The sequence below is a fragment of the Manis pentadactyla genome, chromosome 1 (genome assembly GCF_030020395.1).
Source record: "Manis pentadactyla isolate mManPen7 chromosome 1, mManPen7.hap1, whole genome shotgun sequence".
NCBI lineage: Eukaryota > Metazoa > Chordata > Mammalia > Pholidota > Manidae > Manis > Manis pentadactyla.
Window position 1 is genome coordinate 113,521,861 of NC_080019.1, and position 23,666 is coordinate 113,545,526.

General features: G+C 37.5%; 1 protein-coding gene across 3 annotated transcripts in view; it reads right to left on the reverse strand.

The window, feature by feature from the left end:
* The window catches only part of MCF2L2 (MCF.2 cell line derived transforming sequence-like 2), a 274,274-nt gene that overhangs the window by 184,686 nt on the left and 65,922 nt on the right, over window positions 1-23,666 (reverse strand). For 2 of the 3 annotated variants that reach the window (XM_036926717.2, XM_036926715.2), the window contains exon 4: window positions 2,102-2,192. In XM_036926717.2, coding sequence (XP_036782612.2) covers window positions 2,102-2,192 — 91 coding nt within the window. Of the gene's footprint in view, window positions 1-2,101; window positions 2,193-2,468; window positions 2,589-23,666 lie in introns of those variants that run through there. The other variant, XM_036926718.2, reaches the window with a different exon arrangement.

Here is a 23,666-nt window from a genome sequence, read left to right on the forward strand (position 1 = left end):
ATTTAGAAATTAATAAAAGTATACTTTAGAAAAAGAAAACACCAAAACCACCCATGATCTCATAGCCATTTTTAATACTTCAATCTAATTACTTACAGGCTATTTTCTCTGTTAAATATCTTTATCGTGGTTAAACTCATACTATAGAAATATTTTGTGACCTAACTTTTCACTTATTATTTTACCAGGAGCTTTTATTCCTCTTCTTAAAAATGCTCTGAAGATACTATTTTTCACAAGTGTACAATTTACTCAACCAATCCCTTATTGTTAGCAATTTAGGCTTTTCCATATTTTTACAATTATAAGTAATACTGAAATCAACATCTTTATCCACATTTTAGAGCATTTCTTAGAATAGCTTCTTAGGAGGAATTACTGAGTCAAAACTTTCGTATTTTAAGGGTCCTCAATGCATATTATTGTTACATTGCTTTCAGGAAGCATTGATCTCATCTTGAGGTGAGGTCCTAAGAAATGAGATAATTCAGATTCATATAATATGTTAATGGAAAAATTGTGAATCCAAGTATCCCATTGCTCATGGCTTTCCATTCTTCTACGGTTCCCAAAAGCAATCCCCTAAGTTACTTGTTAAAAAACAATATGGTCTTTGTCCTGGAATATTCTGATTCATTAAGACAGGGATGAAGTCCAGGTGTCTTTATTTTCAACAAGCTCCTGAAGAGATTTTGAATGGGAGCCAAGTTTTGGGATCCCTGCACTACAATATCTTTTACATATATAGTGATTAATGTAATTTTTGGACAAATTTGGCTCAAATATTAAATTGCTCAAGTATTGTCTATGACACTGAGAAACTAAAACTCTCTAGAGGCCAGTCCTCTTGAAGAGTCACGGCCCTATCAAGTGTCTAAATCCTCTGGGCATCAACCACCGCTGTAGTTATCCCCCAAATAAATCCTGTAACCAAAACTAAACCAAAGGACAAAATAATCCATGCACAAAGGGAAGGGAGTCTTCCCTTCCCCATCTCTGAAATCCAAGCTTCTAAACAGAAGAACTTTGCATTTTGTCATGTCATGACAGGACAAATGAGCTGAGATACTGAGGCACTAAAGCCATCTGAGAGAGACTCTGTAATGTGCATGTCTATATGTGTGCCTGCCTCTGTAAGTAGGCATAAGTGAGGCTTCAAGTGTCCCTCTCCTGTCCCAGCTTCTACCTGCATATTACCACCCAACAATATCCCATCCTCTTCAGCCAGACCCAACTGCCCCGGGAGCCCACGCTTTGGTGGAAATGAGGTGTGGCTAGTTCTGAGGCACCTGTGTCTGCCTATGTGGTCAGTTCCCTCGGCTGAGCTGCCTACAGTAAAAGGATACATCTACTGGCTGAAAGGCAACAAACAAGGGATCGAAGTCAGACTAATTAGATGGAAAAGGAAACCCATCCAAAGTTGTACAACTTAATGCCCAAAGCAGACACATATATCGTTTTGTCTGGTTTACCATTGTCTTTCCATATGTAAAAAAATAATTTGAGTAATAAGATAAAGACTGTCTTAAATTGGGTGACCAGCCCCCCAAAGCAAACCTTAATATAGGATTCTAGTATAAAGAACTTATGGAGGAGGTGATCCCAGGAAACACAGTGGTGAGGAGTTGGGGGTGCAGGTGCAGTGAGGCAGTGATGACTAGATAGACAATGGATCAGTAAGGGGGAACTGCTGTGGGCAAGAGCCAGGACCCTCTGTGATACTGTGTGGAACATATCTCAGAACTGTCCCCCTGAGGGCTGTGTAAGCTGGGGTACTTATCCAATAACTTCCATGACTGAATAGTTGCATTAACTGGTGCATTAACTTCCCAGCACTTACCAACTGCTCCTCTTCAGTGACCAGAGAGGTCAGTAAGGTAGAGAGACTCAGGAAGCCTTTGATATGCTTGGGAATTGTCTGCAGTGACCTTCCAGTGGCAGAGGGGATAGGGATATGGACGTGACGCAGCAGCCTCTGCTATAAAGACCTCCCTAAAAGTTGGTAAACAATAATTGCCTTTTCCCCATGACTTTCATATGAAATAGTTGAATGAACAATTTCAATTATTTTCATAATAATAGCACAAATATGAGTATTTACAGATATTCGTGTCAAGGATGCTTTTATGGAGCTCCACTTGTCTCTTCGTCTGTCAATAACAATGATGAATCCGATGCTGGCAGCCTCCACGCTGCAAAAGAGTAATCAGCATCAGAGACCAGGTGAGACACTTGGGTTCTGGGAGATTCCCTCAGCAGAACACATTTTGCAGCTTCTGTGGCACTTGAGGCTCATGTATAAACAATGATGCATGGCACGAAGGATAACTGGGTATGCCTTCACTTCTCCTCCATCTCAGCCTGGCAGCCCTAATCAAACAGAAATACTTGGTGTCTTAAATCCTCTCCAGGACTCTGCTCATGGCTGGCAAAAGTAAGAAATACCCACGGGGCACATGTGCTCATACCTGAAGGAAGACGCACATGTTAATTAAGCATCACATGTTCCAATGTAAGCAGAGGACCTCAAGGTTGAGCTCTGCCATCTTTCCACTCCCAAGACTGACATTCATGGAGCTACCAATATGCTTCCTTAGGAGTCAGTCCTAGAGGTGTTCAGAAATAACACATGTCAATGAGAAAAACAAACCCCTTTCCAGTGCCTGACCATAAACAGCCAGCAAACCATATGTACAAGAAGATATCATCTTCATTAAAAACAAAAGGAAGCAGTTTGGTCCCCTCTTTGGTCCCCACAAAATTCTTACAAAATTATTTTAAATGAAAATCTTAAGAGGGAAAACATTTTTATTCCTTGTTTCTTTGGGAAAAACTATGGTGTAGAGCAAAGAGCAAGGGCTTTGGAATCTGGCTCACATGCTAGTGCTGACAGTTACTAGCACTGAGACACTGGGGAGATTGCCTAACCTCTCTAAATCTCAGTTTTCTTACCTGTAAACTGAGAACAATACCACCAATAATTAAGTGGTTGGAGGCACAGATTCTGAAGGCAGACTATCTAGGTTTGAAACCTGAACTCTACCATTTATATGTTGTATATTTTGGAGGGGACATTACTTAACCTTTACAGATTCCTCATCTGTAAAGTAGGAACAAAAATAGTGCCTGTCTATAAGGTTGATATGAGGGTTAAATGAGTATGAATAGTATGAATATACAAGATGTGCAGAACTATGCCTAGTACTTGGTAACACTGTATATAATACACTATTAAGATTATTTCTTATGTGCTTGTCATGAAGATTTTTTTTAAAGTACATGAGAAGTAGTTGGCCTGTAGTAAACCTTCAGTAACTCTCTTCTGTTCGGTAAAAGATAAGTTTTACCCTCAAAAATGTCTATGTGCATATAAGGCAGAAGATTTAAGCAAACTCTTCAAGAAGACACAGTAGCTGATCTGAGGTAAGCATTCCTGGGCCAACCCATTAACACAGTTCCACACTGACCCAGGTTCTTTTACCGGGAACATTTTCCAGGCCACAGAGCAGGAAGGGGTGGTCTCACTGGGTAGCAGAGGCAGATATTGGAGATTCTGGAAGCAAAAGCAGCCAATATTTGAAGGGGAGGGCTGTCTAGAAAGGACACCTCAAGAGGAACCCCAGAAATCTTCATGAAAATTCTTCTTTAAAGGTTGGCCGACTCCTAGGCCCCATTCTTTTAGGTAAGACTCTAGGAGGCTGTAAGAGCATAGCAACTGCATGAATGAAAACTAATGAAAAATTATAAAGCATGCTCAGTTCTGGGGAAAGACAACTGACATTGGACCCAGCCAGAACAGACAGACTTTAATGAACACCCTGGACCTATGGGTGAAACTCCAGAAAGGCCATACTCCAGGGTTAGTGAAACGCCATAGGATTGGCCATAGCACTAAGGATGCACTCTAGGACTAAGGGCAAAACAGAAATGTACTTGCAAAACAAAAGAAAAAAACAAAAAACCTGGTTAAATTAAAAATTCATATTTGTCCTTAAAGATACTAGAGAACCCTGAAGACAAAAAAAGCTAAATGAACAAATTCCATAAAGAGTTAATACCTTCCATAGTGAGCAAATACTAGAGGAGGCTTTCATGTGAAGGGGTGGTTGCCTACTGTGGTAATAGGCAAATAAATGTTCCTGAAAGAAAAGAACCCCACATGGTAACCCAAATCTGCAAAAAGAATGAAGAGGACTCTAAACATTAAATATGTAGATAAATATTATCAACTGTGTTTTTTATTTCATTGAAAGACTATTAACTATTCAGAGCAAAATAGTAACAAAGTTAGTACTTAATAACATAAAAATTATAACAAAGTTATTAAATATACTATATATGTAAAGAGGTACACACCATAATACTAGAGAAACCATTGGCTTAAAATACAGTAGAGGAGATAAAATGGAATACTGAAAACATTCAAATAATTCAGAAGAGAGCTGGGCTATAGACTGAATTGTGTCCCTCCCAAAATTCACATTGTTGAAGCTCTAATTCTCAATGTAACTATAATAGAAATATGGCCTGCAAGGAGGTGATAAAGGTTAAATAAGTAAGGTCATAGGTTGGAGTCCTAATTCAACAGGGTTGGTGCCCTTTTAAGGAAGAGAAGAGACATCAGAGCTTTCACTCTACCATGTGAGAACACAGCAAGAATGCAGCCATCTGAACCCAGGAAGAGAGACTTCACTAGAACCAGAATTGGCTAGAACCTTGATCTTGGGTTTCTGCCTCCAGAACTCTGAGAAAACCAATTTCTGTTGTTTAAGCCACCCAGTCTCTGGTATTTTGTTATCGCAGCCAGAGCAGACTAATACAGCAGGAAAGGAGAAATAAAGGATAGTCACAGATGGTACAAATAGCAAGATGGTAGATTTAAACCTAACCAATCTCAGTAATCACATAAAATGGAAATGGTCTTTATTACTCCTTTTAAAAGGCAAATAGTGTCAGAGTGAAAATATTGATTACAAGAGACAGTGATTACACTTTAAAGGAGAGGAATAGGGTGAAAGAAAAAGGATACTATGCAATCACTAATCATAAGAAAGCCAGTGTGGCTATATTTATATTAGAAAAAGTAGTGTTCAAGATAAGGACTATCAGCAGAAATATATGATTCATAAAGGTAAAAGAATCAGTTTATCAGGAAGACATAACAATGCTAAATGTGTAAGTAAGCAGTAACATTACTTCATACACATTAATAAAAAGTTATAGATCTAAAAGAAAAATAGATAAATCTACAAAGTTAGAGATTTTAACACTTCTTTCTTAGTAACTAATCAACAAGCAGCCAAAAAAATCAGGAAGGATATAGACTTGACTTCGCACATCTGCAGAACACACTCTTTTTAAATGCACATGAGACATGTATCAAAACAGTCCATTATTCTAAGCCATAAAACAAGTATCACCAACTTTAAGTGACTGCAGTCATACTGGTGTATTTATGATCACTGTGGTGTTACACTGGAATTCTACTGTTCTGCTTTCAATCTCATTTATCTTTTTTTCTTCACTATTTCCTTCCTTCACTTTAGTTGGGATTTAATTGCCATTCTCTTTTTTTTTACCTTTTTAAGGTAAAAGATTAGATTATCAATCTTAAACTTCCCTCTCCTAATAAAAGTGTATAAAGTTTCAATTTCCTCTTAAATACTTCTTTAGCTAAATCACATACTTTTTGATATATTGCTCCTGTTATTATTCAGTTAAAAATGTTTTCTAATTTCTATTGTGATTTCTTCTTTGGTCCTTAGATTATTTAGAGGTGGTTGCTTAGTTTCCAAATATTTTGTAGTTTTTCTAATCAGTGGTGATAAAAGTCAGAATAGTGGCTTCCTTGTGGAAGAGAGTAAAAAAGTGAAGGGGTAGGGGTGCAGATATTGTTGGCAAAGAAGCAGGAAGGAACCTTCATAGATCTATTCTATACCCTGATTTGGGTGGTTGTTACATGGTATATAAATATTCATTGAGGTGAATATTCATCAAGATATACAGTTGAGATTTGTATACCTTACTATATGTAAAATATAACTCAGTTTAAAAACCCAAAGAATTAAATAAAATCAAGTTGCATAAAAGGAAAAATATAAAATTTAAAAATAAAGATCCATACTTGTAAAACACCAAGCATGTTATCAGGCATATATAAGAATACCCAAAACAAGCCTGTAGAACAGCAAAAACAAACTGATATTAGTAATAAAAATAACAATTTTAGATAATAATAGCTACTATATATTGAGCTCCTGTCATTTGTCAGACTTGTTTTTTATCTCACTTAATCTTGCTACCACCATTTTACAGAAGAAGAAACAGAGACTGATAGAAATAAAATAACTTGCTTGATACAACACTAGCAAAACTGGATTTCAAACTCAAAGCTCTCTGATACCATACTCATGCTCTTAATCCTTCAGTTTTGTTCTCACAGCAGATCTGCTTGTACCTTGTGGCAGTTTTATTTTGCTTTTATGAGTGCTTTTTTCCCCTCCCTTTAAACCAAATAATCATTGAAGAATGTTCTAAGGGAGCATCCCAGACTCTAAAGCAAGGTGGAAATGGGAGAGGCTTAGCAAGTCTAATATAGTACATAAACACAGGCTGTTCTTTGTTCTATGAAATAAGCAGCTCCTAGCATATGCCACCTCCCCAGCCACACAGAGGGCAAATGCCCCTCACAACAAAGCTCTTCCTAACAATACGCAGACCAAGCCCCAAGACCAGAGCATCTGGGTAAACAGGATGGGACCTGCTAGGAAAATAGCTGTGTACATAAACGTTATGTCTCCTGACAAAATTGTGTATAGGCCACACTTCAGATAGAAGAGATAATGACTCACAACAATATTGAATATAGTCCTCCCATAAGATATATGTTCTAAATAACATGCACTGTGGGGTATTTTTTTCACCAACAAAAGAATCAAAACCTCAACCGAACCAAGTACACAGAAAATGGGGTTTCTAGATAGTGTATTTCTTTAAGTAACATTTGGCTGTTTTAATATTTTAAATATTTTTTAACACTAAGGTATTATAATGTGTTAGACACCTGTATAAATTCTATTTAATAAAATCCTCACCACCAGGTTGGTGATAATATTTCTACTTTACAAATGAGGAAACTAATCCTCAACATGTTTTAAAAAGAATAACAACTTTGCAAAGTCACACACTATGTGCAGAGTTAAGATTCAATTGAAATCTTCATACTTATAGACCAATGCTCATTTCACTAAATTCATACTCTCTTGGTATGGAAAATATTTTAACATTAAACTTCTTCATTTTCCAATATTAGTAACTCCTCTGTAACAAATACACCTTAATATTTAATAAACCAGTGGGACTGCTTCAAACTAAAAAGCTTCTGCATGGCAAAGGAAACCATCAATAAAACAAAAAGACAACCCACTGTAAGGGAGAACATACTTGCAAATGATATATTTGATAAGGGGCTAATATCCAAAATATATAAAGAATTCATACAACACAACATCAAAAGACAAATACCCTAATTAAAAAATAGGCAGAAGTAGACCAAATATCAGCAAAGAAATTGAAGTGGTCATCAAAAAACTACCCAAGAACAAAACTGCTGGAGCAGATAGTTTCACTGCTGAATTTTTTCAAACACTTAGTGAAGACTTAATACCCATCCTCCTTAAAGTTTTCCAAAAAGTAGAGGAAGAGGGAATACTCCCAAACTCATTCTACGAGGCCAACATCACTCTAATACCAAAACCAGGCAAAGACACCACAAAAAAAGAAAATTACAGACCAATATCCCTGACAAACATAAATGCAAAAATACTCAACAAAATATTAGCAAATTGAATTTAAAAATACATCAAAAAGATCATCCATCATGATCATCATCCCAGGGATGCAAGGATGGTAAAACATTCAAAAATGCATCAACATCATCCACTACATCAACAAAAAGGAGGACAAAAACAACATGATCATCTCCATAGATGCTGAAAAAGCATTAGACAAAATTCAACATCCATTTATGAAAAAACTCTCAACAAAATGGGTATAGAGGGCAAGTACCTCAACATAATAAAGGCCATATATGACAAACCCACAGCCAACATCATACTTAACAGCGAGTAGCTGAAAGCTTTTCCTCGAAGATCGGGAACAAGACAAGGATGTCCACTCTCCCCACTTTTATTCAACATAGTTCTGGAGGTCCTAGTCACAGCAATCAGACAACACAAAGAAATAAAAGGCATCCAGATTGGCAAGAAAGAAATCAAACTGTCCCTGCTTGTAGATGACATGACATTGTACATAAAAAACCCTAAATAATCCACTCCAAAACTTCAAGACCTAATATCTGAATTCAGCAAAGTTGCAGGATACAAAATTAATACACCGAAATCTGTTGCATTCCTATACATTAACAATGAACCAGCAGAAAGAGAAATCAGGAACACAATTCCATTCACAACTGCATCAAAAAGAATAAAATACCTAGGAATAAACCTAACCAAGAAACTGAAAGACCTATACCCTGAAAATTATGGGACACTATTAAGAGAAATTAAAGAGGATACTAATAAATAGAAATCCATCCCATGCTCTTGAATAGGAAGAATTAATATTGTCAAAATGGCCATCCTGCCTAAAGCAATCTACAGATTCAACACAATCCCTATTAAAATACCAACAGCATTCTTCAATGAACTAGAGCAAATAATTCTAAAATTCATATGGAATGACAAAAGACCCTGAATAGCCAAAGCAATCCTGAGAAGGAAAAATAAAGAAGGGGGGATCTTGTTCCCTGACTTCAAGCTCTACTACAAAGCCACAGTAATCAAGACAATTTGGTACTGGCAGAAGAACAGACCCATAGACCAGTGAAACAGAATAGAGGAGAGTCCAGATATTAACCCAACCATATATGGTCAATCAATATACGATAAAGGAGCCATGGATATACAAGGGGGAAATGACAGCCTCTCCAACAGCTGGTGTTGGCAAAACTGGACAGCTACATGTAAGAGAATGAAACTGGATTATTGTCTAACTCCATACACAAAAGTAAACTCAAAATGGATCAAAGATCTGAACGTAAGTCATGAAACCATAAAACTCTTAGAAAATAATATAGACAAAAATCTCTTGGACCTAAACATGAGCGACTGCTTCATGAACATATCTCCCTGGGCAAGGGAAACAAAAGCCAAAATGAACAAGTGGGACTATATCAAACTGAAAATCTTCTGTACAGCAAAGGACATCATCAGTAGAACAAAAACGCATCCTACAGTATGGGAGAATATATTCATAAATGACATATCTGATAAGGGGTTGACATCCAAATTATATAAAGAGCTCATGCACCTCAACAAACAAAAAGCAAATAAGCCAATTAAAAAATGTGCAGAGGAGCTGAACAGACATTTCTCCAAAGTAGAAATTCAGATGGCTAACAGGCACATGAAAAGATGCTCCACATCATTAATCATCAGAGAAATGCATATTAAAACCACAATAAGATATCACCTCACACCAGTTAGGATGGCCAACATCCAAAAGACAAACAACAACAAATGTTGATGAGGATGTGGAGAAAGGGGTACCCTCCTACACTGCTGGTGGGAATGTAAACTAGTTCAAACATTGTGGAAAGCAGTATGGAGGTTCCTCAAAAAACTAAAAATAGAAATACCATTTGACTCAGGAATTCCACTCCTAGGAATTTACCCTAAGAATGCAGCAGCCCAGTTTGAAAAAGACAGATGCACCCCTATGTTTATTGCAGCACTATTTACAATAGCCAAGAAATGGAGGCAACCTAAGTGTCCATCAGTAGATGAATGGATAAAGAAGATTGGTACATATACACAATGGAATATTATTCAGCCATAAGAAGAAAACAAATCCTACCATTTGCAACAACATGGATGGAGCTAGAGGGTATTATGCTCAGTGAAATAAGCCAGGCAGAGAAAGACAAGTATCAAATGATTTCACTCATCTGTGGAGTACAATGACAAAGAAAAAACTGAAGGGACAAAACAGCAGCAGACTCACAGAACCCAAGAATGGACTAACAGTTACCAAAGGGAAAGGGACTGGGGAGGATGGGTGGGAAGGGAGGGATAAGGGGGAAAATCGGGCATTATGATTAGCACACATAATATGGGGGGACACTGGAAAGGCAGTATATACAGAGAAGACAAGTAATGATTCTGTAGCATCTTACTACACTGAGGGGGAGTGACTGTAATGGTGTATGTGGGGAGGACTTGGTAATAGGAGGAGTCTAGTAACCATAATGTTTTTCAAGTAAATGTACATTAACGATATCAAAAGAAAAAAGAAAAAGAAAAGGAAACAAGCTACAAATTGGAAGAAAATGTTTGCAAAAAACATATCTGCTAGAGAACTGTTATCCAAAATACACAAAGAACTCCTAAAACTCAACAGTAGGAAAACAAAGATTCAATTAAACACTGAGCAAAAAAAAAACAGAGACACCTCACCAAAGAAGATACACAGATGGAAAAAAAGCATATTAAAAGATGTTTAACAACATGTCATTAGGGAATTGCAAATTAAAACAACAATGAGAAACTACTACATACCTATTAGGAATGCCACAAAATCCAAAACATTTGACACCACCAAATGCTGGCAAGGATGTGGAACAACAGGAACTCTCATTCATTGCCAGTGGGTATTCAAAATAGTACACTTGGAAGATACTTTGGCAGTTTCTTACAAAACTGACAATACTCTTACCAAATGATCCAACAAGTGTGCACCTTCATATTTACCAAAATGAGGTAAAAACTCATGTAGACACAAAAACTCACACACAGATGTTTTAGCAGCTTTATTCAGAATAACCAAAACTTGGAAGTAACCATGATATCCCTCAGTAGGTGAATAGATAAACTGTGATACATATGGACAATGAAATATTTAGCACTAAAAACAAATGAACTATCAAGCCATGAAAAGACATGGAAGCAACTTAAGTGCATATTACCAAGTGAACAAAGTCAGTCTGAAAAGGCTACACACTGTATGATTCCAACTGTGTAACATTCTGGAAGCAGCAAAACTAGAGAGACCTTAAAAATCAGTGGTTGCCAGGGGCTGGGTGGGTGGGAACATTGGAGGGATGAATAGGCAGAGCACAGAGGATATTTAAGGCAGTGAAATTATTCTATGACATGTATGATACATGTTTTTATCTATTACTCCAAACCCATATTATATACAACATCAAGAGAGGACCCTAATATAAACTATGGGCTATGAGTAACAATGGTGTATCAAAGTAGTTTCATCAATTGTAACAAATGTGCCACTCTGATGCAGGATGTAAATTAGGAGGTTGGGTGGTGGGAATGGGGGAAAAGTTGGTGTATGGGAAATCCAAAATGCCCATTCAGTTTTGTTGTGGACTTAAAACTGCTCTAAAAATAAAATCTATTAAAAAAAAGAAAAAAACTTTAGACAACAAAAATTCCTCCAAAAAATTAGTCATTAAGCAGACAAAAACCTATAATATAGCTCTCCTAACAGAATTACATGTCTACAAAGAAGCATCTGGAAGCATGGGGTTGCAGGTAAAGCACTTTAAATAAGAAACTCAAAACCCAAAACAGAAATGGATTTTTTTAATATATAAAGAGAGAAAGAAATAAAGAGTTTGTTGAAGTCAGAAAATAAAAGGAAAAGACAAAATCATATGAGAAATGGAGTCTAAATCACAAGATACCCAAAGGATAATATATTTGAACAAAAGTTTAATAAAGGGCAGTGAATAAAAAAAGAATACAAACAATAGAATAAAAAATGAAAACAGTGAAGAAGTTCAAAAAGTGGTGGAAATGGAAGCCAGATGAAAAAGAACCAACATATTTAGAATTAGTCCCCACTAAAAATAAAATAAAGGAACAGAAATAGTATTTATAAGTATAATTCAAGAAAATTTTCCAAACACAGGAAAAGACCACTGACAACATTAAGGCAATACAAAAACATTATTAAAATGCAAAAACTCAGGCAATTCTGTACCTACTCCTTTTTTGAAGAACCTAGTAAAGACTGACCTTCATCTTATCAAGATGACCTTCATCCAGTCCCCAACTTGGGGAAACTTCAGCAAAGGGATTAAAACACTTAATGGTAGGTCTAATACTACATATGATGGAAGAATAATATATAGAAATAATGCAATTTAAAAGATGGAAGGAGATAGAGCAAGGTAAACAAAAGCAAAAATGAACAAGTGGGACTACATCAAACTACAAAGCTTCTGTACAGCAAAGGACACCATCATCAGAACAAAAAGGAAACCTACAGTATGGCAGAATATATTTGCAAATGATTTATCTGATAAAGGGTTACCATTCAAAATATATAAAGAACCATACACTTCAACACCAAAAAAACAAATAACCCTATTAAAAAGTGGGCAGAGGACCTGAACAGACATTTCTCCAAAGAAAAAATACAAATGGCCAACAGGCACATGAAAAGATGCTCCACATCGCTATTCATCAGGGAAATGCAAATCAAAACCACAATGAGATAACACCTCACACCAGATAGAATGGTCACTGTCCAAAAAACAAGAAATAACAAATATTCGTGAGAATGCAGAGAAATGGAAACCCTCCTACACTGTTGGTGGGAATGTAAATTGGTAGAACTGCTGTGGAAAGCAGTATAGAGGTTCCTCAAAAAACTAAAAATAGAAATACCATTCAATCCAATAATTCCACTTCTAGGAATTGATGCAAAGAAAAAAAATATTTGAATCAAAAAGATATATGTATCCCTATTGTTTATCACTGTGCTATTTGCAATAGCCAAGATATGGAAGCGACCTAAGTGTCCATCAATAGATGAATGAATAAAGAAATGTATATATACGTGATGGAATATTATGCAGCCATTAAAATAAAAAGAAATCCTGCCATTTGCAACAACATGGATAGATCTAATGGGTATTATGCTCAGTGAAATAAGTCAGGCAGAGAAAGAAAAATACCATATGATTTCACTTATTTGTGGAATATAAAAACAAAGCAAAACAGAAGGAACAAAACAGCAATAAACTCATAGACACTGAGAAGTTATTAGTGCTTACCAAGGGGGAGGGGTTGGGGTGGATGTGGGGACAGGAAGGAGGTGGTGCATGCCAGAGGTGGGGAGGGAGATAAAGTACAAAATACTCAGTCATAATATAAGTTGGCTATGGGAATGGTAGTACAGCATGGAGAATATAGCCAGTAGTTCTGTAACATCTTTCTACATTGATAGTAACCACACTAGAATGGGTAAGGATTTAATAATATGGGTAACTGTTGAATCACTGTGTTGTACATTTGAAACCAATATAATATTGTGTATCAATGATACTTCAATTTAAAAAATATGGAATGAGAAAGAAGAGGGGAAGAGAAAAGAATAAACTCATTGTTTGTTGTTAGGCAATAGATAGGAATCAAAGGATATTACTGAAAAGTGATAAAACAGTGACCAAGGATATTAAAAAAGTCATAAATACGAAGACAAAATCACAGATATTCCTAAATACCAGAAAAAGTTAAAAATCTTTTGTAAAAGAGCAAGGAAAACATATCATGTACAGAAATACAGTACACATAACATAATACATCTAGTAGTGATAACAAAATAATGACAAAATTGAGGCCAAATATACCAGTAATATCAATAAATATGAATGGTTTTAAATCACTTAATATAAAGAAAGACTTTCAATTTGATTTACAAAATAAGAACTAATAATATACTCTATCCAAGAAAAAGACCTAGAACATAGTAATTCAGAAAGGCTAAAAATAAAGGAAATGGTAAAAGTATACTAAGCAAAAGGATAGCAAGGGGTTTCAATCTTGGTAACAAGTGTGGGTAAAATCGTGTATTTTCAGAATCTGTTGCCTCATTTTAGTGCATCTCCATATCAACAGGCATTCCTAGGCGTGGAGAGAGGTAATTCATCTTCTTATCAATGGTTAATTACCTGGGTGAGGAGGGCTTATCTGAACCTGAGAGGTTTGGGGAGGTTTTGCTTGCTTCTGCTCGAAAGAGATGACCCCCAGACAGCTTTTGTAAGCAATAAATGGGTTTTTAACTTTATTTCTCCCTTTGACTGATTTCAGTTTCAGCTAAGTATTTTGCCCCGGGATTTCCTCACCCCAGAGTAACAAACAGACCAAGTGGAATTCAAGCCATGAAGCATTAAACATAACATGGAATAACATAAAAGTCACAATTCACAATGAAAATATAATTATAAATACCTATGCTCCAAACATCCTAATAAGTGACATTGTAAGACAGAAACTACAGGAGATACAAAGAGACAGATAGAAATACATTCTGATAATAAAGAATTCATCTTCTCAAACATACATGGAACATCCACAAAAATGGTGGATGATATGGGGCCACAGAGAAAACACCTAAGTGGGGAGGGGGATAAAAGGGCAAATAATTCACAATCACAGAATAACCTGATCATGGGAAATGCTGAAGCACTGGGAGGTACATTTGAAACCAAAATAAGATTGTATATTAATAATACTTTAAAAATTAGTTAATTAATTATTTTAAAAAAAGAGGACTCCTGAAAATTTAAAACTTTCTATTAAGCAACTCTCTCGTAAGGAGAAAATATTAAATAAAATTACAGAATTTCTAAAATACAGTGATAATGAAAATACTAATATCAGAATTTTTGGGATACATTCAAAGCATTGATCAGAGAAAATTCACAAGCTTTAACATTTATATCAATCAAATGAAAAAATGAAAATAAATTGAATTTCACCTCAAACAATGAAAAAAATAAAGCAAACCAAAAGAAAGCACAAAGAAGATATTAAAGATAAAGGCAGAATAAAGAAGGTAGAGAAGAGGAAGGCAATAGATCTAGTTAATAAGTCAGAGTGCCATTTTTTTAATTAACAAAATAAGCAAATCACTAACTAACTCAAACAAGGAGGAAAAATGCACAGAGCACAGGTTCACAAACTGAGAGAAAATAACCAAAGGGAGGTAATGACTGAAACACAGGGAAGTTTGAATGTCTAAGCAGCTACTTTGCATACCCTCTATACAAATAAAACTCAAAACCCTAGATACAAATAGATAAATTCCCAGGAAAATAGAATTTACTAAAATTGTTCTTATTAGAAATATAAAGCTAATACAGACCAATTTACATAGAGGAAATACAGAAAGTTATCAAGACCAGGATCAAAGAGGAATTTCACAGGGGAATTCAAATCATCAATGACCAAAATTGTTTCAGAACTTAAAATTTAAAAGGAAACTTCAAAACACTGAAGTATGACATTGATACCTAAGCCTAAAAAAGACAGTACAAAAATTAAGTTACCAGTTCACTGATATAATGGTAGAGAGGTCCCACTTAAAATAGCAACACATGGTGAAATACTTAGGAATAAATTTAACAATAAATGTACAAAACTATGTCAGGAAAATTTTTTAAACTCCTGAAAGACACAAAAATAGTTTTTAACAAATGGAGAGAAAGACTTTTCTTATTTTTGACAGGATGATTTTAACAACATAAATATATCACTTCCCTAAGTTAATTTATAACTGTAACAAAGTCCCAATGAAAAAATCAACAAAGTTTTTTTTTTAATGGAGCTAGACATAAAGAAAGGAAGCAAGAAAGAACAGTAAGGAAAACATGGAAAAAGTAAGTGAAGCTTAAGGGACCAGGAAAGGATAGGGAATTAATTCTACCAGATATTAAACATGTTTAACTACTCTATAATTAAAATACTGGGTTATTCACTTACGAATAGACCAATTAACTCTTGAATTAATGACTCAAAGATGAACTTCTCAGATTAATGGTGTTAGTGATGCCGGGTCCTTGTTCACGGAGTCAAAGAATGAACATCGCAAACACTCAAAGTAGGAGAGCAAGGGAGAGGCTTTTATTGAGAGAAAGTGAGAGGACAGAGCTCCTGGTTCATGCCAAGAGGGGACAAGAGAGCCCATAGTTGTGGGTTGTTTAGGGGATTTATAGGTGACTGAGGATATTTAGAAATGTGATAAAGGGCTAGTGGTGTGGACTTGTTAAATGGTCCCATGATGTTCATCCTTGATAAGACATTAAGTCTCTTTTCTCATCAATCTTCCAGGTAATTCTCTTGATAAATCTGGCTAGGGGTTTATTTATTTTGTTTGTTTTCTCAAAGAACCAGCCCCTGCTTTCATTGATTCTTTCTGTTGTTTTATTCTTCTTGATTTATTTATTTCTGCTCTGATCTTTTATTATGTCCCTCCTTCTACTGACTTTGGGCCTCATTTGTTCTTCTTTTTCTAGTTTCATTAATTGTGAGTTTAAAACTGTTCATATGGAATTGTTCTTCTTTCCCGAGGTGGGCCTTTATTGCAATATACTTCCCTCTTATGGCCTTTGCTGCATCCACAGATTTTGCGGTGCTGAATTATTGTTGTCATTTGTCTCCATATATTGCTTGATCTCTGTTTTTATTTGGTCATTGATCCATAGGTTATTTAGGAGCATGTTGTGAAGCCTCCATGTGTTTGTCAGATTTTTCATTTTCTTTGCATAATTTATTTCTAGTTTCACACCTTTGTGGACTGAGAAGCTGGTTGGTACAATTTCAATCTTTTTGAATTTACTGAGGCTCTTTTTGTGGCCTAGTATATGATCTATTCTTAAAAATGTTCCATGTGTAATTGAGAAGAATGTGTATCCTGCTGCTTTTGGGTGGAGTGTTCTATAGATATCTGTTAGGTCGTGTTCTGATGTGTTGTTCAGTGCCTCTGTCTCTTTATTTATTTCCTGTCTGGTTGATCTGTATTTGGAGTGGTAGAGTATTCTTGGTTCAAGGCCCTTCTGCTTCATTGTATTAAATATATCCTGCCACTCCCTTCTGGCCTGTAAGGTTTCTGTTGAGAAATCTGATGATAGCCTGATGGGTTTTCCTTTGTATGTGATCTTTTTTCTCTCTCTGGCTGCTTTTAATATTCTGTCTTTGTCTTTGATCTTTGCCATTTTAATCATTATATGTCTTGGTGTTGTCCTCCTTGGGTCCCTTGTGTTAGGAGATCTGTGGATCTCCATGGCCTGAGAAACTATTCCCTTCCCCAGATTGGGGAAGTTTTCAGCAATTACCTCCTCAAAGATACTTTCTATCTCTTTTTCTCTCTCTTCTTCTTCTTCTGGTACCCCTATAATATGAATATTGTTCCATTTGGATTGGTCACACAGTTCTCTCAATATTCTTTCATTCCTAGAGATCCTTTTTTCTCTGTGCCTTAGCTTTTTGTATTCCTCTTCTCTAATTTCAATCCCATTTACCCTCTCCTCTACTATATCTAATCTGCTTTTAAATCCTTCCATTGCATGTTTCATTTCAGATACTGTATTCCTTAATGATTGAATCTCAGACCTGAATTCATTCCTGAGTTCTTGAATATTTTTCTGTACCTCCATGAGCATGTTTATGATCTTTATTTTGAAATCTCTTTCAGGAAGATTGATGAGTTCTTTTTCACTTGGCCCTTTTTCTGGTCTTTGTGGGATTTGGGGTTGATCCCGGTTCCTTTGACATATTTGTATGTGGTGCCCTCTAGTGCCCAGAATCTCTACTCCCTGGAGCTGCTCAGCCCCTGGAGCAATGTTGCGGGTTGCAGGGGAGTGGCGCTGTTCCCTGGTGGGAGGAAAGAACTGTTGCCTGATTCCTGGCTGCTGTGCCTATCTCCACTGCCAGAACCAGTGGGCCGAGTGCACAGGTGTAAGCCTCTATGTTTTGCATTTGTAGATGCCATAGGTGGGGCCTCCCTCTGGCTGGCCTGATGCCAGGGCAGGGGCTGCCAGTTTGCAAGCCAGTGCTGGGTGGGATGAAGGTGCAGCAGGCTGTGTATCACAGTGGGGGGCCTTGGAGCTGTGTAACCAGCCAAGGGGACAGAGCACTTGAAGCTCCTGAAAGTTCCCAACCTGACAGGCAGAATGCACCTGGACAATTTTGGCCACCTGTATTTCCTCCTGAGCAGCAAGCTCTGTGCAATCCTTGCCCCTTTAGCAGCCCTCTTGCTGTTAAGGAAGTCTCTCAAACTGCCTGCCTTTCTTTTGTCCCAGAGAAGCCAGATGTGGATCCCTGTTTTCCACAAGCGGCTGTAATCTGTCTCTCTACATATTCCACCTGTCTTAGCTGTTCAACCCCACTAATCTCCAGAGCAGATCTCCAGGACTGGGTGCTCAGCAGTCCTAGGCCTCCACCTGTTTCTCTTCATCCCTCCAGTGAGCTGGGGTAGGGGAAGAGCTTGGGTCCTGCTGGATCACAGCTTTGGTACGTTACCCTGTTCTGTGAGGTCTCTTCTTTTCTCCAGGTGTATGCAGTCTGGTGCAGCCTTCTTTCCATTGCTCTTTCAGGATTAGTTGCATTAACTATATTTTTGTATTATATGTGGTTTTGGGAGGAGGACTCTGTCTCACCTCTCACACTGCCGCCATCTTTAATCCCTCGTCTCCCCTCCAAGTAATTCTCCAAAATTAACATAAGAAATTTACTGCAGATTCTTTCCCAGAAAAGCAGCTTTTTGGTCTGGGAGCATATCAATCAAGACCACTTGCCCTGCTCTTCAGGTGGGCTGAGTTATTGTCTGTTTGCTGAAAAGTTTGTTAAGAATTGTACTTCTTAGCTTTTTGGGTTTTAAAAGGCAATCTTACCTTTAAGACGGAAACTTTCTTGCTTTTACTGTGTTGTTTATGACTTGGGCTTCCTTGCCAAATTAATTGCCCAGGTTGCAAATTACTTGATTAGGCCTGAAGGAGGAGCAACAGCATATAGGTCTGGGCCTTTTAGCATGCTAAAGTGAATCTTACAAAGGCATGACTATCACAATAAAAACATGAGCTATGCCGAGATACTTTCCTTTATCTGGGGGATATTCAAACATTCCAGGCCAACTTACTCCTGGCTTTTTGAGCTCTAACTGATCTCACTGGTGAATGCCTATATTCTTAATTTGATGTTTTTACTCTGGAGAATTAATGTAACTCTGACTTTTCTTAATGTTTAACATGGAGTTTTGGTAGGGGGTTTCTTTGCATATTGTTACATTGCACTGACCGTAATTATCTTTCCTTGTTTTTTCCGAGGCCCTCACCCTACTCTATCTAAACCCATAGTCCCTGTCTCACCAGGATAGCTGAAGAGCCTATATTGGGAAAAAGGTAAACTTAGATCTATACCTGAAACCATATACAAAAATAAACACCAAGTACATCAGAGCTAACTAACTATAAAAACTGAAATCATACTATATTACAAGAACACATGGGGAAATTCCTCTGTCACCTAGGTATAGGAAAGTTTTCTGCAATGACTCAAAATCCAGATGCAATAAAAAATTTGATAATATAAAAATTTTGCATGGCAAAAAACATACGAAAGTCAAAGGACAAATGAAAAGGTGGGAGAAAATATATCCAACATACATTACAGATAAAGGGCTAATATCACTAATCTGTAAAGAATTCTTAAAAATTGAGAGGAAAATAAAGATGAAAAAGGCAGTGAAGAAAAGAGCAAAGACATGAACATACAACTGATACACACAACACACACACACACACACACACACACACACACACACACACACTTGACCCTTGAACAACATGGGTTTGAACTGTGCAGTACACTTATGCACAAATTTTTTTCAATAAATATATTAGAAAGTTTTTTGGAGATTTGCAACAATTTGAAAAACATTTTCTGTTCTCAAGTTTGCTGTAAAAAATACAATATAATACATATACAAAATATATGTTAATTGACTGTTTATGTTATTGGTAAGGCTCCTGGTCAGCATTAGACTATTAACAGTTAAGTTTTTGGAGAGATTCACAGGGGTTAGACTCCTATCCCCCACACTGTTCAAGGGTTAACTGGATATATACATATTTAAAATGTAAAATGATAAAGAGATGAAGAATATGAGGAAAAAGTTAAGGACGCAGAAGAGAGATTCAGAAGATGTAATATACCTCTAACTTGAGTTCCAGAAGTAGAAAATGGAGTTGGAAGAAATAATCAGAGAGTAAGAGAAAAAAATTCTAAGACTAAGAGAGACTTGAATCTTCAGTTCAAAGTTCCAGCAACATTAAATAAAAAGATTTGAAATTTCAAACGTGCAAAACACAAAGAAAAAAACCCAAAAACTTTCTGTGGGGAGAAAGAAACAGCTTACCTTTAAAGGAATGACAGTCAGATCTCTGTGAGAAGAATCAGTCTTGTTAATCAGTAATACTAGATGTTAGAAATCAACGCATCAGTGTTATTTTACATTAAAAATTCCATACTCTCGAAGATGGCGGCATGAGTAGAGCAGCGGAAATCTCCTCCCAAAACAACATATATCTATGAAAATATAACAAAGACAACCCTTCCTAGAATAAAGACCAGAGGACACAGGACAATATCCAGACCACATCCGCACCTGAGAGAACCCAGCGCCTCATGAAGGGGGTAAGATACAAGCCCCGGCCGGCGGGAGCCGAGCGCCCCTCCCCCCAGCTCCCGGTGGGAGAAGAGCAGGCAGAGTGGGAGGGAGACGGAGCCCAGGACTGCCGAACACCCAGCCCCAGCCATTCGGGCCAGAGTGCAGGGCGCTCGATACTAGGAAAACAGGGCAGCAAGAACAGTGAGCAGGCACTGGAGGCTGGGCGACAGAGGGCATAAGAAAAGTGCGCGACCATTTTTTTTTGCTTTTTTGCTGTTTTGTTTTGGCGAGCGCTTTTTGGAAGTCTTAAAGGGAGAGGGACCCCAATACTAGGGAAACAGGGCAGAAAGACCGGTGAGCAGAGGCCTGAGGCTGGCACTGCAGAATAAAGAAAAACGAACAACCACCTTTTTTTTTTTTTTTTTTTTTTTAATTAAAAAAATTTTTTTTTCTTTTTTTTTTGGTGGTAGTTGTTTTGTTTTGGCGGGTGCTTTTTGGAAGTCTTAAAGGGGCAGGCGGGTCACTTAATCCAGAGGTAGGGAATCCGGAGATCTCTGGGCACCCTAACCCCTGGGCTGCAGGGAGCAGGGAGGCCCCTTACGGAGATAAATAACCTCCCAGCCGCTCCCCCTCCAACGCGACTGCACCATTTTGGAGTAGCTGCCCGAGCCAGGCCACGCCCACAGCAACAGCGGAGATTAACTCCACAGCAGCCGGGCAGGAAGCAGAAACCCTGTCTGCGCGCAGCTGCGCAGCACAAGCCACTAGAGGTCGCTGTTCTCCCAGGAGAGGAGGGCCACAAACCAACAAGAAGGGAAGTCCTTCCAGCCGTCACTCGTCCCAGTTCTGCAGACTATTCCTATCACCATGAAAAGGCAAAGCTACAGGCAGACAAAGATCACAGAGACAACACCAGAGAAGGAGACAGACCTAACCAGTCTCCCTGAAAAAGAATTCAAAATAAGAATCATAAACATGCTGACAGAGATGCAGAGAAATACGCAAGAGAAATGGGATGAAGCCCGGAAGGAGATCACAGATGCCAGAAAGGAGATCGCAGAAATGAAACAAACTCTGGAAGGGTTTATAAGCAGAATGGATAGAATGCAAGAGGCCATTGATGGAATTGAAATCAGAGAACAGGAACGCATAGAAGCTGACATAGAGAGAGACAAAAGGATCTCCAGGAATGAAACAATATTAAGAGAACTGTGTGACCAATCCAAAAGGAACAATATCCGTATTATAGGGGTCCCAGAAGAAGAAGAGAGAGGAAAAGAGATGGAAAGTATCTTAGAAGAAATAATTGCTGAAAACTTCCCCACACTGGGGGAGGAAGTAATCGAACAGACCACGGAAATACACAGAACCCCCAACAGAAAGGATCCAAGAAGGGCAACACCAAGACACATAATAATTAAAATGGCAAAGATCAAGGACAAGGAAAGAGTGTTAAAGGCAGCTAGAGAGAAAAAGGTCACCTATAAAGGGAAACCCATCAGGCTAACGTCAGATTTCTCAACAGAAACCCTACAGGCCAGAAGAGAATGGCATGATATATTTAATACAATGAAACAGAAGGGCCTTGAACCAAGGATACTGTATCCAGCACGACTATCATTCAAATATGACGGTGGGATTAAACAATTCCCAGACAAACAAAAGCTGAGGGAATTTGCTTTCCACAAACCACCTCTACAGAACATCTTACAGGGACTGCTCTAGATGGGAGCACTCCTAGAAAGAGCACAGCACAAAACACCCAACATATGAAGAATCGAGGAGGAAGAACAAGAAGGGAGAGAAGAAAAGAATCTCCAGATACTGTATATAACAGCTCAATAAGCGAGCTAAGTTAGGCAGTAAGATACTAAAGAGGCTAACCTTGAACCTTTGGTAACCACGAATTTAAAGCCTGCAATGGCAATAAGTACATATCTTTCAATAGTCACCCTAAATGTTAATGGGCTGAATGCACCAATCAAAAGACACAGAGTAACAGAATGGATAAAAAAGCAAGACCCATCTATATGCTGCTTACAAGAAACTCACCTCAAACCCAAAGACATGTACAGACTAAAAGTCAAGGGATGGAAAAACATATTTCAAGCAAACAACAGTGAGAAGAAAGCAGGGGTTGCAGTACTAATATCAGACAAAATAGACTTCAAAACAAAGAAAGTAACAAGAGATAAAGAAGGACACTACATAATGATAAAGGGCTCAGTCAAACAAGAGGATATAACCATTCTAAATATATATGCACCCAACACAGGAGCACCAGCATATGTGAAACAAATACTAACAGAACTAAAGGGGGATATAGACTGCAATGCATTCATTCTAGGAGACTTCAACACACCACTCACCCCAAAGGATAGATCCACTGGGCAGAAAATAAGTAAGGACACGGAAGCACTGAACAACACAGTAGAGCAGATGGACCTAATAGACATCTATAGAACTCTACATCCAAAAGCAGCGGGATATACATTCTTCTCAACTGCACATGGAACATTCTCCAGAATAGACCACATACTAGGCCACAAAAAGAGCCTCAGAAAATTCCAAAAGATTGAAATCCTACCAACCAACTTTTCAGACCACAAAGGCATAAAACTAGAAATAAACTGTACAGAGAAAGCAAAGAGGCTCACAAACACGTGGAGGCTTAACAACACGCTCCTAAATAATCAATGGATCAATGACCAAATCAAAATGGAGATCCAGCAATATATGGAAACAAATGACAACAACAACACTAAGCCCCAAATTCTGTGGGACACAGCAAAAGCAGTCTTAAGAGGAAAGTATATAGCAATCCAAGCATATTTAAAAAAGGAAGAGCAATCCCAAATGAATGGTCTAATGTCACAATTATCGAAATTGGAAAAAGAAGAACAAATGAGGCCTAAGGTCAGCAGAAGGAGGGACATAATAAAGATCAGAGAAGAAATAAATAAAATTGAGAAGAATAAAACAATAGCAAAAATCAATGAAACCAAGAGCTGGTGCTTCGAGAAAATAAACAAAATAGATAAGCCTCTAGCCAGACTTATTAAGAAGAAAAGAGAGTCAACACAAATCAACAGTATCAGAAACGAGAAAGGAAAAATCACGACGGACCCCACGGA